General features: G+C 36.6%; 1 protein-coding gene and 1 long non-coding RNA gene across 3 annotated transcripts in view; one reads left to right on the plus strand and one right to left on the minus strand.

Moving 5' to 3' along the window:
• LOC149690343 (uncharacterized) overlaps positions 1 to 17,322 on the plus strand; it is a 94,939-nt gene that overhangs the window by 48,430 nt on the left and 29,187 nt on the right. The gene's annotated exons all lie outside the window — the stretch shown is intronic.
• Positions 13,970 to 15,206, minus strand: LOC149690349 (uncharacterized). Of its 2 annotated transcripts, none has more exons than XM_089870806.1 (2): positions 15,157 to 15,206; positions 13,970 to 14,726 (listed from the first exon to the last, which is right to left on the minus strand). In XM_089870806.1, the coding sequence occupies exon 2, from the start codon at positions 14,684 to 14,686 to the stop codon at positions 14,177 to 14,179; it is 510 nt and encodes a 169-aa protein (XP_089726932.1). In that variant the 5' UTR covers positions 14,687 to 14,726; positions 15,157 to 15,206; the 3' UTR covers positions 13,970 to 14,176. The 2 variants fall into 2 exon arrangements, with proteins under 2 accessions (XP_089726932.1, XP_089726931.1); XM_089870805.1 differs by lacking the exon at positions 15,157 to 15,206 and adding an exon at positions 14,802 to 14,872.

Below are 17,322 nucleotides of genomic sequence, written 5' to 3' on the forward strand. Positions count from 1 at the left end.
TGTGATTCGGTTTAGTAACCTTGCTCCAAATGATTCATGATGTTGGGAATAGTCATGTTACAATTACCACTATTTGTGCTAGTACACTTCTCTAGAAGGGAATATTATATACTTCTGCCTTAAGTGCAATTATACGAAGCTTTTAATCGAAGTAACGTTTTTCGTTTAAAACATCCATTGAAACCTTGGTAATGGTTCTCTAGTTTCAAAGTTGCGCAACTATTCGAATCTAAGAACAGTTCTGTATTTAAACACCGGTGTAATTGTATAATACCAATCAATGTTTTGTCTAGACTTAAGCAGGCCTAAATTTAGCATGCAATACTGCGGTGACCCCTCCATTTTTGGAAAGAGTCTGTTGAGTTGTTCTCAGCTGAAAACTATGCTATAGTGAAATAAGTCAATTTATACACTAGATTTATTTAAAATTTGTATAATTAGGCCTAGTGCGTATTTCTTTCAAACACTCATAATCGGATCGGCGTTTTGATAGTGCAAATTCTTCAGCCTTAAACTCTGAAAAGCCATTTCTTCTAAATCCCATTCTTAAGTATACAGGGTGTTTCTGAAAAGTCCATCACAAATTAAGGGGCGTGTTTATGGGACCAAACTGAGCGGAAAGTACCAAAGAACATGGGGTGTACAACATTTTGTTACGGAGATATGGCCTTCCAAACATTCGCCCCTAAAACAAGGAAATATCCAAAAATGAGGAGTAACACTTAAGACCGACTAACCAGCTTGTTTAAAATTACTAGACAATTTCAATAGCCTTTAATCGAACAATTGATTTCTACCTTTACTAATCAGAAGCGTATAAATGAGTAGAAGTATGCCTACGGTGGTAATGTAAAATTAATCCCAAGTGACATGATGTTTCAAGATCTTCCCAGCACCAAGTAAAATGGTTCTGATTGAAGGGACTTTTATTAGCACAGCGTAAACAACGTTATTTTCAGGAATTAGTCCAAATGTCCACGGGCGGCATTACAAAAACGAGGCAGTCTTTCGAATGATACTTGGACATGTTGGAAGATCCCTGGCTTGTTCCTGTTATCTCAAACCGTAAAAAGCTACGCAAATCTTCATCATCACGGACAACACTCTTGTACGTTAGGTATGACCTTGAGAAAACCTAAAAGGACATCTCGAATGTATTTGAAAAACCCATCTCCAATTAAGGGGCGTGTTGTTTGTTTCCAACAGAGTAAACTCGCCCAGAGAACAATTACAATGCAGAGCCACGTTTCGGCGTTAATGGCCCACAAAGGTGGTCCCAAACAAAAGAACAAACTTTAATTTGTTTCGTTCAGTAAGTATTTCATGTGTCATAGATAAAACGCCATTTCCTAGAGCCCAGGTTAAACGGTGTGGCTTACTTGTAGTTCTTACGGGACGATTTACCAGAACTACTCGAAGACGTACCCTTAGGTTTAATAAACAGAATGTGGTTCATGCACGATGGTGCACCACCACATTTCAGCATCGCGGTCCGAAAACTTGTCAATAACATTTTCTTTGTGCATTAATCATGGCGTTTTATCTATGACACATGAAATACTTACTGAACGAAACAAATTAAAGTTTGTTCTTTTGTTTGGGACCACCTTTGTGGGCCATTAACGCCGAAACGTGACTCTGCATTGTAATTGTTCTCTGGGCGAGTTTACTCTGTTGGAAACAAACAACACGCCCCTTAATTGGAGATGGGTTTTTCAAATACATTCGAGATGTCCTTTTAGGTTTTCTCAAGGTCATACCTAACGTACAAGAGTGTTGTCCGTGATGATGAAGATTTGCGTAGCTTTTTACGGTTTGAGATAACAGGAACAAGCCAGGGATCTTCCAACATGTCCAAGTATCATTCGAAAGACTGCCTCGTTTTTGTAATGCCGCCCGTGGACATTTGGACTAATTCCTGAAAATAACGTTGTTCAATCAGAACCATTTTACTTGGTGCTGGGAAGATCTTGAAACATCATGTCACTTGGGATTAATTTTACATTACCACCGTAGGCATACTTCTACTCATTTATACGCTTCTGATTAGTAAAGGTAGAAATCAATTGTTCGATTAAAGGCTATTGAAATTGTCTAGTAATTTTAAACAAGCTGGTTAGTCGGTCTTAAGTGTTACTCCTCATTTTTGGATATTTCCTTGTTTTAGGGGCGAATGTTTGGAAGGCCATATCTCCGTAACAAAATGTTGTACACCCCATGTTCTTTGGTACTTTCTGCTCAGTTTGGTCCCATAAACACGCCCCTTAATTTGTGATGGACTTTTCAGAAACACCCTGTATATGTAGCCCTTTGTTTTATACGCCTTCATTTCATCCAGGCAATGATGTATACTGTATCGTTAAAACTTGAAACATCGCGAATAGATGCTCTATCTATAGTTCATTCCATTTCTTGCTTGCAGAGAAACCAACAACACACATGGTTAATATTTTCCTCGCTCCAAGAGGCAACGCCAGACCAAAGAGAATATCCCAAGAGGAGCAGAAAGTCTAGCCTTTCACGAGGCTTTTGAAAAGCCCGGCCACGGTTTTGGCGTAACTATATCCGGTTTTTGTTGATTGGCTAAGTACAGCGACGCCTTTTATTGGTTAAATTATGTCGACTGCTTATTTTTGGTGGTGGCAAAGGGTTGATCTCTGGGTTGAACGTTGACCTACAAAAGGTAATTTTTAAGTAGACGACATGGTCACGTGAACAACCGGAACTAGTTTCTCCAAATTCAGAGCTGGTCCCTATTTTCAAAGTTTCTGCTCCTCTTTGGCCAGACGGAGCCCTAGTTCACTCACTACACGCCGGCGGCTAGCCATATGGTGTTTATATATATATATATATATATATATATATATATATATATATATATATATATATATATATATATATATATATATATATATATATATATATATATATATATATATATATATATATATATATATATATATATATATATATATATATATATATATATATATATCGTTTTAGCAATAGGGTTATGATACGGGGGGGGGGGAGGCTTACGAGCATCTTTACTTTTACTTCACGTGAAGCATCCTCGATCGCTAGCGGAACACTTTATTACCCCCGTCTAATAAAAGACGCATTTTTGTAACAACGTCATCTTGGCCATCTAAAGAACTGATCTCGTAAAATTCTTCGTTGTTTATTTCGCCCCTGTTCGCACTCGAGCCCAGTTTTACTTTACCCGATTTGTCGCCCCATTTTTGGCAGCATAATCTTTATACGTTACAGTGGTTTAACGTTGCACCAAGATATTTAATTGTGATAGCAGAAGTGTAAAACAAAGCGGGATAATTGTAATTTGATTCTTCCCAACATCAGATCATTTGGAGCGAGGTTACGCGATAAATAGTTCCCTCAGGGCTTAACTATTTGCCAAGGCACATGCATGCGCTTGTGGGTTTTTGTCCCACGTCAAGACAATCAAGGTTTGTGGGTTGATTGCTGAGGATTTAGTAAATACCAAACAGTTATAGAATTCACCCTCCCACGGTGCGAAGTTTGATGAGCGGGAGAGCAAAAAAATTGTGAGCCTTGGAAAAGTCACGTTACATTAACCAATCTATTAATATCATACAGAGTGTCATCCTAATTCTATTATCCCTTCTGGTTATAGCCTGAGAAAATCGGATATTATAAAATTAAATATAAAAGTTTCCTACGATGCCATGCAGATATTTCCAAATTTTTCCTCTGGAATGACTAAATTGCCTAACCTGTTCATTACTGGCTTCTCACATTTTAATGTTTTCAGTCTCAATTTTAGCTCCGTAACAAAATAAGAATCCCAATATTTCATGATACTACTCCTTTGAAGAGCGTACGGAGCATCTCCCTCCGGTCTGTGGTTGCGTAGTATGAGATGGTGTTGGGAATGAAACAGCTGCTCCGAAAGAGCTTGGGCTTCAGCTATAGTGGGCGGGGTTTTCTGGAGGACGCGGAGCGGAGCTGAGCTTGATCGGAGCTCTCTCTTGGTGGGTTGGAAAGGACGCTCGTTTTAAAGCGACCCCCGAAGGTTGCGTTTAATGAAAGAGGAGCGATGTGTAGGAGGTAACCGATTTCGGATGCCACTATTCCCGAAATTACCCATCCCGCCGATTTATTTTTGAGTGGAGATCTAAATAAAGTGTACCTACTAGAGCGCTTTACTTACAACACACCGTTTAGAGAATAGAGAGGGGGTTCCCTCTCTCTGAAAACCAGTTATTTCGCGCCAGGTACCGAATTAGGATAATAAAAGGATGAGCTTTTAAAGAGAGGGTGAAGGTAAAACGATGAAGTTAAGAGCAAACATAAATTGTACTTAATTACTTGTAGAAATAACAACACACATACTGGAGGTCGCTGGTCGCCCTCTTAGGTTATTTACCTCGCGCCAACGAAGTGGTAACGCCGGAAGTGGTCCGAGTGTTCACTCACTGCAAGAAGGAGGCCAAATAGCTCGCTCTGCCTCTAGCGATACCTGCTGCCTTCTTTGTGCGAATGTAATAACCCAAGAAGGTGATCTCCCCCGCCCCTGTAGTGTTTGCTCCTCTTCTGGAATTATTGGAATAGCTTATAGACCCTTTTCAAGTGTCGTCTGCTTTATGAAGGGTTAATTCGGAGCATCGATTGGGTGTGTAAACAACAAAGACGTTAGATACAAGTTCACCAAATTTGGTCCGTTTTGTTTAAAGCTACATTTAACGCCTTTGCTACCAACGAATGAAATAAGAGTTATAAAGACCTCAGAATTATGACTAGTGCATAACGGATAGTAAGTTATGAAGCCCGGCCCACAAAAACCGCATAGAAATTAACAAGGGAGATATGAGGTCGTAATGATTCTTATTAGCTATATGTATTCCTGAAGGCTGACATCTTTTTATTAAGAGAAACTTAAGCAGTAGTTTAAACCTCCCTTTAGAGAGTAGTAAATGACGAGCCTAGCTGCAATATTCGGATTAATGAAACTCGGTACTCTCTGGCGCTTAGGGGGCTGTTACAGTACTTCAGAATGTTGCATGTCCCGGTTTATTAGTCATAAGTGATGATGCTTTTCTCCTAAAAGCGCTTTTAACAAATAGGAGCTACCTTAAACCAGAAGGGGATAATAATAGAAGAAGGATGACACTCTGTATATCCTCTTAATACTTTAGTTATGTAGGTACATCACCCTTTTTGTTTGCTCTCCTGCTCATCAAACTTCAGATGGGTATCGCACCGTGCTAGGGTGAATTCTATAACTGTTTATATTTACTAAATCCTCAGCAATCAACCCCACAAATCTGGATTGTCTTGACGTGGGACAAAAACGCACATGCGCATGCGCCTTGGCAAATTGTTAAGCAGCGCTAATAGATAAAGTAATGATGAGGGGACTATTTTTCGCGTATGTGATTTGGTTCAGTAACCTTGAGTACTCCAAATGTAAAGGGATGTTGGGTTGGGTGGGAAGAATCATGTTACAATTACCGCGCCCGCTTTGTGGATGGTACACTTCTCTCGAAGAGAACTATTATATACTTCTTCTTAAACCTATTAACCTCGTTTCAGGTTGGGGGCTTGGGGCCCACCCCGGCCACCGCCGCCGCGCCGTCATCAGATTTTCTTGATGAGAGTATTATACGTATTACGCGCCATAAGCGGCAATTTTAGACAACGATTTGAACTTTTTATTAGCCTGCCTATTTTGTTTTAGTCGACTCGCACCGTGAAATGGAATTTTTATGCCGCTGTACGAAAATATAATAGCTTTGCTTATACTATTATAGGCGCGTTGTTTTATACATTGTTAGGCTTATAACCCGTTTATCGTTCTTTCCACTTGATGGTTTGTTTAAGCAGGAAAATTTCCAGTTACCCAACATTTATTTAAACTAGTTTCAAATGAAAGTAGGCTTTTATACAAGAAGTGATGAATGACTTCGATGTACTTGTTGAATATGAAATTAGGTGTTTTTATGATTTTATACCCCTTTTTTGTTATCTTAGGTCAACAAAGTTTAAGTTAGACTAAAGCTTGAACTTCTATGTTCAAACTTTTTTGTTGAAGCCTCTAACCTCTTTAGATCCATATATATGCCCTTTTGTAAAGGGTTTCTTAAGTTCTATCATAAGTTTATAAGATACGTTCCATGAGTATGACACTACGTGTACGTAGTAATGCTAGAGACTTACAGCTCGAGCTAGTTCGAGTGAGAACGACAAGCGAGAATTGAAGTCCTACACTCAGTGGTTAATTTTGCAGGACTTCATCTTTCTATTTAGTCTGTACTAAGCCTTTGACAGCGCCCCAGTCACCAGGCGTCGCTTCAACTCGAATCTATGACCTACGTCACTTCATAGCAAGCTCCAGTTTGTAACCAGTGACAAACTAACGGAACATATCTTATGAACTTATGGTTTCTTTTTGTTCTAATATTTTCCTTGAACGCTGTAGCCAAGCTCAGTGAATAGCCCGAAATTCAATCTACAAAACTATAGCCACTGAATACTTAATTAAAAGCTCTCAAAGTTGAGTAATTTCTTCTTAAATAATACGTATTCGGACAATTCATCGTTGTAAATTAGCTTTGACTATACCGTGAACTTTGACCCTTATTGTACCATAATTGAGTTAATGACCATGTGTAATTTTGGCATATGGAGTACGTTGACGCGTAACGAATCTACGCATGATGGATCTGAATTTCTGAAAACCCGAATAAACGTCAAAAATCGTACCAGATAGATCCGGTTAGAAAACCCTTATTTTTCTTATGTCATGCAAATAAGACGATTGTTTATTCCTATAAATATATGATTGATCCGTTTTCAATGACTCTCAATGCAAACAAAACCGAACAATTAGAAAACCAGAACCCCTTCACGATACTTCATAGAAGGTTGCCTTTGATATTTTGGCTTCATACCCGTAAGGAAGATTTTTATCTACGTCTGTGATTATATTATCCTAACGTAGGTTTCGCGATGATGGTAATGTTTGTGTGTTTGTGGAGAAAATTCATAAGAATACACGGACACTTACATGAGAAACCTTGTACTGGTGCTTGTATTTAAACTTGTACTGGTGCTTGTATTTATACTTGTACTGGTGCTTGTATTTATACTTGTACTGGTGCTTGTATTTATACTTGTACTGGTGCTTGTATTTATACTTGTACTGGTGCTTGTATTTATACTTGTACTGGTGCTTGTATTTATACTTGTACTGGTGCTTGTATTTATACTTGTACTGGTGCTTGTATTTATACTTGTACTGGTGCTTGTATTTATACTTGTACTGGTGCTTGTATTTATACTTGTACTGGTGCTTGTATTTATACTTGTACTGGTGCTTGCATTTGTACTTGTACTGGTGCTTGCATTTGTACTTGTACTGGTGCTTGCATTTGTACTTGTACTGGTGCTTGCATTTATACTTGTACTGGTGCTTGTATTTATACTTGTACTGGTCCTTGTATTTATACTTGTACTGGTCCTTGTATTTATACTTGTACTGGTCCTTGTATTTATACTTGTACTGGTGCTTGCATTTATACTTGTACAGGTCCTTGTATTTATACTTGTACTGGTGCTTGTATTTATACTTGTACTGGTGCTTGTATTTATACTTGTACTGGTGCTTGTATTTATACTTGTACTGGTGCTTGTATTTATACTTGTACTGGTGCTTGTATTTATACATGTACTGGTGCTTGTATTTATACATGTACTGGTGCTTGTATTTATACTTGTACTGGTGATTGTATTTATACTTGTACTGGTGATTGTACTTGTACTTGTACTGGTGATTGTACTTGTACTTGTACTGGTGATTGTACTTGTACTTGTACTGGTGATTGTACTTGTACTTGTACTGGTGATTGTACTTGTACTTGTACTGGTGATTGTACTTGTACTTGTACTTGTACTGGTGATTGTATTTGTACTTGTACTTGTACTGGTGATTGTATTTGTACTTGTACTTGTACTGGTGATTGTATTTGTACTTGTACTTGTACTTGTACTGGTGATTGTATTTGTACTTGTACTTGTACTGGTGATTGTATTTGTACTTGTACTTGTACTGGTGATTGTATTTGTACTTGTACTTGTACTAGTGATTGTATTTGTACTTGTACTTGTACTTGTACTAGTGATTGTATTTGTACTTGTACTTGTACTAGTGATGGTATTTGTACTTGTACTTGTACTAGTGATTGTATTTGTACTTGTACTTGTACTTGTACTAGTGATTGTATTTGTACTTGTACTTGTACTTGTACTAGTGATTGTATTTGTACTTGTACTTGTACTTGTACTAGTGATTGTATTTGTACTTGTACTTGTACTAGTGATTGTATTTGTACTTGTACTTGTACTAGTGATTGTATTTGTACTTGTACTTGTACTTGTACTAGTGATTGTATTTGTACTTGTACTTGTACTAGTGATTGTACTTGTACTTGTACTAGTGATTGTACTTGTACTTGTACTAGTGATTGTATTTGTACTTGTACTTGTACTTGTACTGGTGATTGTATTTGTACTTGTACTTGTACTGGTGATTGTATTTGTACTTGTACTGGTACTGGTGATTGTATTTGTACTTGTACTTGTACTGGTGATTGTATTTGTACTTGTACTTGTACTGGTGATTGTATTTGTACTTGTACTTGTACTGGTGATTGCATTTGTACTTGTACTGGTGATTGCATTTGTACTTGTACTGGTGCTTGCATTTGTACTTGTACTGGTGCTTGCATTTGTACTTGTACTGGTGCTTGCATTTATACTTGTACTGGTGCTTGCATTTGTACTTGTACTGGTGCTTGCATTTATACTTGTACTGGTGCTTGTATTTATACTTGTACTGGTCCTTGTATTTATACTTGTACTGGTCCTTGCATTTATACTTGTACTGGTGCTTGCATTTATACTTGTACTGGTCCTTGTATTTATACTTGTACTGGTCCTTGTATTTATACTTGTACTGGTCCTTGTATTTATACTTGTACTGGTGCTTGTATTTATACATGTACTGGTGATTGTATTTATACTTGTACTGGTGATTGTATTTATACTTGTACTGGTGATTGTACTTGTACTTGTACTGGTGATTGTACTTGTACTTGTACTGGTGATTGTATTTGTACTTGTACTTGTACTGGTGATTGTATTTGTACTTGTACTTGTACTGGTGATTGCATTTGTACTTGTACTGGTGATTGCATTTGTACTTGTACTGGTGCTTGCATTTGTACTTGTACTGGTGCTTGCATTTGTACTTGTACTGGTGCTTGCATTTATACTTGTACTGGTGCTTGTATTTAAACTTGTACTGGTCCTTGTATTTATACTTGTACTGGTCCTTGCATTTATACTTGTACTGGTGCTTGCATTTATACTTGTACTGGTGCTTGCATTTATACTTGTACTGGTCCTTGTATTTATACTTGTACTGGTCCTTGTATTTATACTTGTACTGCTGCTTGTATTTATACTTGTACTGGTGCTTGTATTTATACATGTACTGGTGATTGTATTTATACTTGTACTGGTGATTGTATTTATACTTGTACTGGTGATTGTACTTGTACTTGTACTGGTGATTGTACTTGTACTTGTACTGGTGATTGTACTTGTACTTGTACTGGTGATTGTACTTGTACTTGTACTGGTGATTGTACTTGTACTTGTACTGGTGATTGTACTTGTACTTGTACTGGTGATTGTACTTGTACTTGTACTGGTGATTGTATTTGTACTTGTACTTGTACTGGTGATTGTATTTGTACTTGTACTGGTGATTGTATTTGTACTTGTACTTGTATTTGTACTTGTACTTGTACTTGTACTAGTGATTGTATTTGTACTTGTACTTGTACTTGTACTGGTGATTGTATTTGTACTTGTACTTGTACTTGTACTTGTACTAGTGATTGTATTTGTACTTGTACTTGTACTTGTACTGGTGATTGTATTTGTACTTGTACTGGTGATTGCATTTGTACTTGTACTTGTACTGGTGATTGTATTTGTACTTGTACTTGTACTGGTGATTGTATTTGTACTTGTACTTGTACTTGTACTGGTGATTGTATTTGTACTTGTACTTGTACTGGTGATTGTATTTGTACTTGTACTTGTACTGGTGATTGTATTTGTATTTGTACTTGTACTGGTGATTGTATTTGTATTTGTACTTGTACTGGTGATTGTATTTGTATTTGTACTTGTACTGGTGATTGTATTTGTATTTGTACTTGTACTGGTGATTGTATTTGTATTTGTACTTGTACTGGTGATTGTATTTGTATTTGTACTTGTACTGGTGATTGTATTTGTATTTGTACTTGTACTGGTGATTGTATTTGTATTTGTACTTGTACTGGTGATTGTATTTGTACTTGTACTTGTACTGGTGCTTGTATTCGTGCTTCATGTGCTTGTACTTGTACCTTAGAGTGGGCCCCCACACACATAGATGTTACGAAATCATTTTCGTGACTTGTATTTCCTACTTGTAGTTCGGTTTTATGGGAAATGAAGCGTAGAAGTTACTCCGCGTGTTCAAGGGCCATTCATTTTTTTGAATACGTAATATCTGGTACTAGAATATGTTGTAACTTTTTGAAAATGATTGCGCGTGATACATACCCAAAAGTGATTGGGAAGTAGTTCCTTTTTTTCGCGAGGATAAATATGGCAGATTTATTACATTTTGTTTGTAAGGTTAGCTAGGATCTTAAAGGGGAATTGGTTGATGTAAATCGGTTTCTATTTTCTAAATTTGAAATTGTTGCGGTTTTGCGTGTGAGCATAAGTTACTAAAGTTTTTTATGCGATGGTTTAGCCCAAAAAATATCATTGAAAATTCAGTTTTTAAAGGGATGTTTGATCAATAAACGGTTTCGGTGCCAATGGTGAAGTGACACACTCTATACGCAAATTATAAACTCCACTAAAAGAAGTTATTTTTTAGACCCAGTTTTAGATGTATGGCGATTTAAATATATTTACATAATTAGGTTTAAAAAAAATTATAATAAGTTTGTGATGTAATAAGGTCTTCAACGCGTCAGGACAATTTGATTTCCGGTCCGCCATTTTAAAAAATGGCGACAAATGGACCCCAAAAGTCATAAAGCTCGGTTATAGAATGTCAATGTAGGACTTGACTTTGACTTACAGGGTGTTTCTGATAAGTCTTCTATAAACTAAGGGGGATGATCTTGGGGGGGGGGGGGATTTTGAGTCGAAAATGTAACTTCTATCTCCATTTTGCCACAAGGGACACTGTTTTCGAGTTATGATTTGATTGTTTTAGGGATGACCCCTTAATTAAATTAGAAATCATTGTCTAATAGCGATTTCCACTGACTGCTCCAAAGAGTGCTCTCAGGGTTAGGATGACGTAACTGCCCTCAGCGAGTTTTGGAGAGAATAGTTTCGTCAGTGGAACACGATCGAGAGGTCCGAGCGCGCTCTGAATAATCAAAATTGGCGCCGGAGACGAAATTGTAATAAAGTGTGTATATCTTGACGCAAATGGGCTGAAACCAATTAATAGATTTAACATTCCAATTAATTTACAAAAAAAAAAATCTATTTTGAGTAATGATCGGCAACGTCTCTGATATAATTATTGGTTTTAGGATGAGGCGTAATATCTTTAAAGTAATGATAAAACCTCGTATTCTTCATCTTCAGAACTTTCAGAAGATGATTCCAGAAATAAATAAGCATAAGCGAGAGCCTGTCTTCTATGAGATACCCCATGGTCCGCCATTTTAATTTTATTACGTCATACTCGAGCACCGTCGCTCCGTCGAATTTTTCAGAGCACCAAAGAGCAATTCTCGGGCAGTTTTTGGGGTCAGTGGAAAACGCGATTCTGGGCGAGTGTTGCACTCGTGTTCCCAGTGGCGGACGAAAACGCGCCGAGAGTGCACTTAGAGTGCTCTAGTGCAGTCAGTGGAAATCGCTATAAATCAGTATCCTAATTAAATTTAAGGGGTCATCCGTAAAATACTCCTTAATTAATGCCAGACTTATCAGAAACACCCTGTATATATTTTACGATCTTTGTAGATAACACGAGATAACATTTGTCTACATAAAACATATTAAATTGCCTAAACTAAAGGTATTGTCTCACTCTGAAGCACCATTTGTAACACTATCAATCGCGGTTGTCTATATAAATCTATTTACCTTTTGGGGAAAATACCTGGAAAAATTTATGGTTCATATAAATCTAAATCAAAATCAACCCTCGATGTTAAGGAAAAATATGGTAAATATCAAAGTTTTCATTCCAAACACGTATTAAGTATAAAGTCCGCCGTTGTGAAAATCTTTAGGAGCAGCGTATAGACTGAGCTGGTTTGGTGGTAATTTGGGGTTGTCGCCTTCTTTTTGACCATCGTTGAATAACAAAACATTCAAATAAAGATCAGTACAGCGAAAAACGTCAAGAAAAAGAAAGATGATAAACTTTCTTTCCCCCATATACATACACTGACACACGTTTTACTTTTCAAGAAATCGTTTGAAATTCTACTCACTTGGACAAAAATACTATTAAATATGGAAATAAACCGGAAGTAGATTAACACGAGGTTAAAAGTAAAAGTGGGGTCTGAACAGCCCATTAAAAGGGACAGTGAAATGTAAAGTCAAGAGGGAATTTCCAAGTCACACCTCTCTCAATAGGGTGTCATTAAGTCACCGCAAGATCTCATTCACGTAGGCGATTTTGAGTCAAAAATGTAACTTATATCTCCATTTTTGACGTCCGGGCCACTGTTTTCGAATTATGGTTTGAGTGTTTTAGGGATGAGCCCTTAATTACATTAGAAATCATTGTCAATCAGTTTTTATAATTAAAGTTGAAATCGGTGGGCCAGACGCCAAAATGTCATAGAATTTCATTTTCGACTCAAAATCACTCAAAGAACATCCCCCTTAATTTATGTCAGAATTATCAGAAACACCCTGTAAATTTGTCCAATAAAATTACCGTTAATTTCTCCCAACCAAAATGAATGATCACTTCGATTTGATCTATTTCTGACCGAGAGTATTCCGTCAGTCGGCGATATTCTATATCTATATAATCTGATAATGTTCTCCCTAACTCTTGTATAAATATACAATACAAGCAGAGAGAATTTAGAAGGGGAGTGGAAGAGGTGGTTTGGAATGTAGCGCAACGTCGTCTGCTAAACGTTATCTAGGCAGGTCGATTTCCGGCATGATGCGTTTGTAACAGAGAGATTTTAGAACATGTGACCGGAAACTCGCCTACCCCAAAAAGCTCAACGCGACATCTTGTTTGGGCGTCATCACGTTTAATAGAGTCAAAGGGGGGCCTTCCACTCCCCTTCTAAATTCTCTCTGATACAAGAGAGTACAAGTGTCTTTCGTGCCAGGCAGGAGCGAGCGAGCAGCTGAATTTCATAAATGGTGTCCATGCATATAAAGAAGACATTTTATATTTTACTCGTTGAAATACTTCATTCTTGAACGACGAAATGTGTTTAGGACATCACCTGTTTTGCTATATTTATTATATAGTTTCTCTGTAGCTAGCTTTTAAGAGGAAAAGTTTTAAACAACTTAGTTCTTTACTGTTTAAGTATCATTGGAGGATCACGCGATCTACGTATGTTTTAAAGCTCTTATTTTTATACTTAAGAATACATACAGCCGTAAGTTCATAAGATATGTTCCATACGTTTGTCACTAGTTACAAACTGGAGCTTGGCATGAAGTGACGTAGGTCATAGATTCGAGGTAAAGCGACGCTTGGGTCAGGCGCTGTCAAAGGAGCAATACATTTAAACATGTTTTAATTGAACAATTTATTTAAACATGTATTAATTGAACAATTTATTTGAACAATTTATCTGAACATTTATTAATTGAACAATACATTTAAACATTTATTGATTGAACAATAGATTTAACCATTTATTAATCGAACAATATATATTCAAACATTTATTAATTGAATAATATTTATTCAAACATGTATTAATTGAAAAATATTTATTCAAACATGTATTAATTGAACAATATTTATTCAAACATGTATTAATTGAACAATATTTATTCAAACATTTATTAATCGAAAGATATATTTAAACATTCAAAGCCAAGGTGTTATCTAATCATCACTTCCGGTACCTACCGCGCCTTCTACTAAACACCTATACGCCAGTCGACTATTTTCTGGTAATTCAGCTTTAATATCTCGCAGTTCTTTAAGCGTAAGAACTCTTCCTCCGTATGTGAAGCTGCCTCGGCTTTTGCTGTTTCCCATATCACGTGTCCAGTTGCCCACTTCATCAACCAGGGAACAAGACTCGTTCAAATTAACTCTCAAATTGCGCAGATTCTTCGATTTAAAGCTGCGTACTCCTAACAAAGCTTTGTCCCTGTTCCGGTTCCGCTTCGCTTCGAGGACATACTGGAAATCTTTTCCTTCTGGAAAAGGTTCACTCGTGTAAACTCGAGACGGATTTCGCAGGAATTCTTCCAAACTCAGCGTGATATTATTCGTAAAGGTGAATAAGGGTGTCGTGATGTCCAAAGAGTCTCCAAATGTTCCTTGAACGAAGAAAACGCTTAAGAACCCGAGGCTTAGACACAGAGGGTAATTCATCTTGTACATCATCGTAGACCAAAGTCGTCTTTGTTATGTAGTTCCTTTGGATCTGTAAAGGGTTCTTATACTGTATATTAATGAAAGCGGAAACGCCGTCTAATCTATATTTGTGTAACGCGATTACAGCTAATCCAATAGATTTCACGTGTAGTGAAATAGCGGGGTTTCAATGATAAGTTGCTAATTAATTGTTGCATATATTTAATAATTGAGTTAAGGTTTTATATCCGCTGATAAGGATATAGATAAATATTTAATTATGATAATTAGTTCCGAGATATACTTCCTTTCGATATTTATTACAAAATGATTTTTTTTTAATTTTAAACTCTATGTAAACTGTCATTCATTTAACTGTTTATTTAATACTTTGTTAACTTAACTATAATTTTAAACTTTTATTAATTTAACGATACCTTTAAACATTTATTAGTTTTGCAATATATTTAAGCATTCAAAGTCAAATGCTTTCTAGTCACCTAAACGCCAGATTACAATTTTCTGGTAATCCCAAATTCTTCTTCCTCTACACGCGAAATGACGAGCTCGAATGATAGCGCTACCGAAACTTTCTTCCAAATCATCAACCAGACAAGATACGTCCTTGAATTTTGAAATGAATTCTCAATTTGGTCAATTCCAAAGGCGTCGCTAGCCCCCCCTCCCCCCCCCCCCCCCAAATTTCAAACTAAGCCCCCACAAAATTGCTCGTAGCCCTCCAAAATTATATACTAACAATTTAAATAAAAAATTATTTTGATTGATTCGTGAAGTTCTATCTTTGTAGAGATGAATTTCAATATCAAACAGTATGTTCAGAAACATTTGTTACATGGTTAACATAGGAATTATTCCCTACATATGGTTAACATATGATTTTTCACACTATACTTTGGAGCCTCATAACTCGGGTTCTATTAGAGATACGGGGATGTCCTTTGAGTATGTTATAGCCCTATTTGTCCCCCATCCAACGATACTAAAAATTTGGAGTTACGACAAACAGTGCCGAGGAATTTAGCAAAATGTTCATAAACATTTCCTCCATATACTTAACATAGAATTTTTCACACTATACTTTGGAGAATCATAACTCTGGTTCTATAACTTCTATTAGAGATACGGGGAAGTCCTTTGATTTGATTGTGACGTTAATAACGAAATTCAATGGTCCGAAGACTTCTTTACAGACCCTTTAAGGAGCTATCACATTTTTTACCCACCGGCAGTTCTGAACTCCATGAGGAAGGTTACCGTTTGTCAGACCAGACTCCCCGAACAATTCTGACTGAGAAGTTCTTTCTTTCGTTATGACACAAATCACACAATCTAACGTAATACATATAATCTGCATGTGGTTTTTTGTTTATGTTTTTTCATTTCAATCGTGGTTTAGAGGAAAGTATTTCGAAATTTCTTGAAAGACATCAATTATACTACCAGTAGAAAAAATAATATTCAAACTTGATCCTAAAACTAGTTTCACTGATATTGAAAGTCAAAGACTTAAATTAAGAAGTGATATCTAGTTTATTAGGGAGAAGGTATAAGATGCCTAAGTATTCCCGCCATAGTCCCAGTCCCCCTTCCAAAATACAAGGGGGACGTAAAAGGAGGCCGGGTTATTTCGCCTAGCTCCTCAGTCGGAAAATACGTAATTTTCGTCATTCGCGTCGCGCTGATGTGAGTTTTCAAGAACGAATGAGATGCTGGTTGTAATTTAGAGGCTTGTATTAACTCCGGACCTACGTTTGGACTGGAGATTAAGCTGAAAATATGACGAATTTATACTGTCTCCCTAATAAACTGGATATCGCTTCTTGGTGAGACCTTGATCATCGTATAACAGAAAAGTTTACATTGAAAAGGTTTTATCGCTTGAGGGGAAATAGCTTTTATTCGTTACGACGAACAGTTAATTACACTTCGTATTTATATCCGCTGAAAAGGATATAGATAAATATTTTAATTATGTTCCTTTCTATATTATTACAAAATGAAAATTTTTAATTTTTAATTTTAAACTCTATGTAAACAGTCATTCATTTAACTGTTTATTTAATACTTCGTTAATTTAACGATACGTTTAAACATTTATTAATTTAACGATACCTTTAAACATTTATTAATTTAACGATACCTTTAAACATTTATTAATTTAATGATACCTTTAAACGTTTATAAATTTAACGATACCTTTAAACGTTTATAAATTTAACGATACCTTTAAACATTTATTAATTTTGCAATGTATTTAAGCATCCAATAATTTTACAACATAAACATTCAAAGCCAAATATTTTCTAGTCACTTCCAGTACCTACTGCACCATCTACGAAACTTCTAAACGCCAGTTTACTATTTTCTGGCAATCCCGCTTTCATATCCTGCAGTTCTTTAAGCGAAATTCTTCTTCCTTTGTACTCGAAATGACGAGCTCGAACCCTAGCGCTACCGAAACTTACTGCCCATTCACCCGATTCATCTACAAGCCAAGATATGTCCCTCAAATAAATCCTCAATTTGGGCATAGCCATAGTTTTAAAGATTCTTATTCCTAAAAACACATCTTCTCGTTCGCGTTTCGCTTCGAGGACAAACTGAAAATCCTTTCCATCTGGAAAAGGGGCACTCGTGAAAACTCG

Source organism: Phalangium opilio, unplaced genomic scaffold, assembly GCF_054372755.1.
Source record: "Phalangium opilio isolate 3A_F unplaced genomic scaffold, DU_Popi_V2 ptg000031l_1, whole genome shotgun sequence".
NCBI lineage: Eukaryota > Metazoa > Arthropoda > Arachnida > Opiliones > Phalangiidae > Phalangium > Phalangium opilio.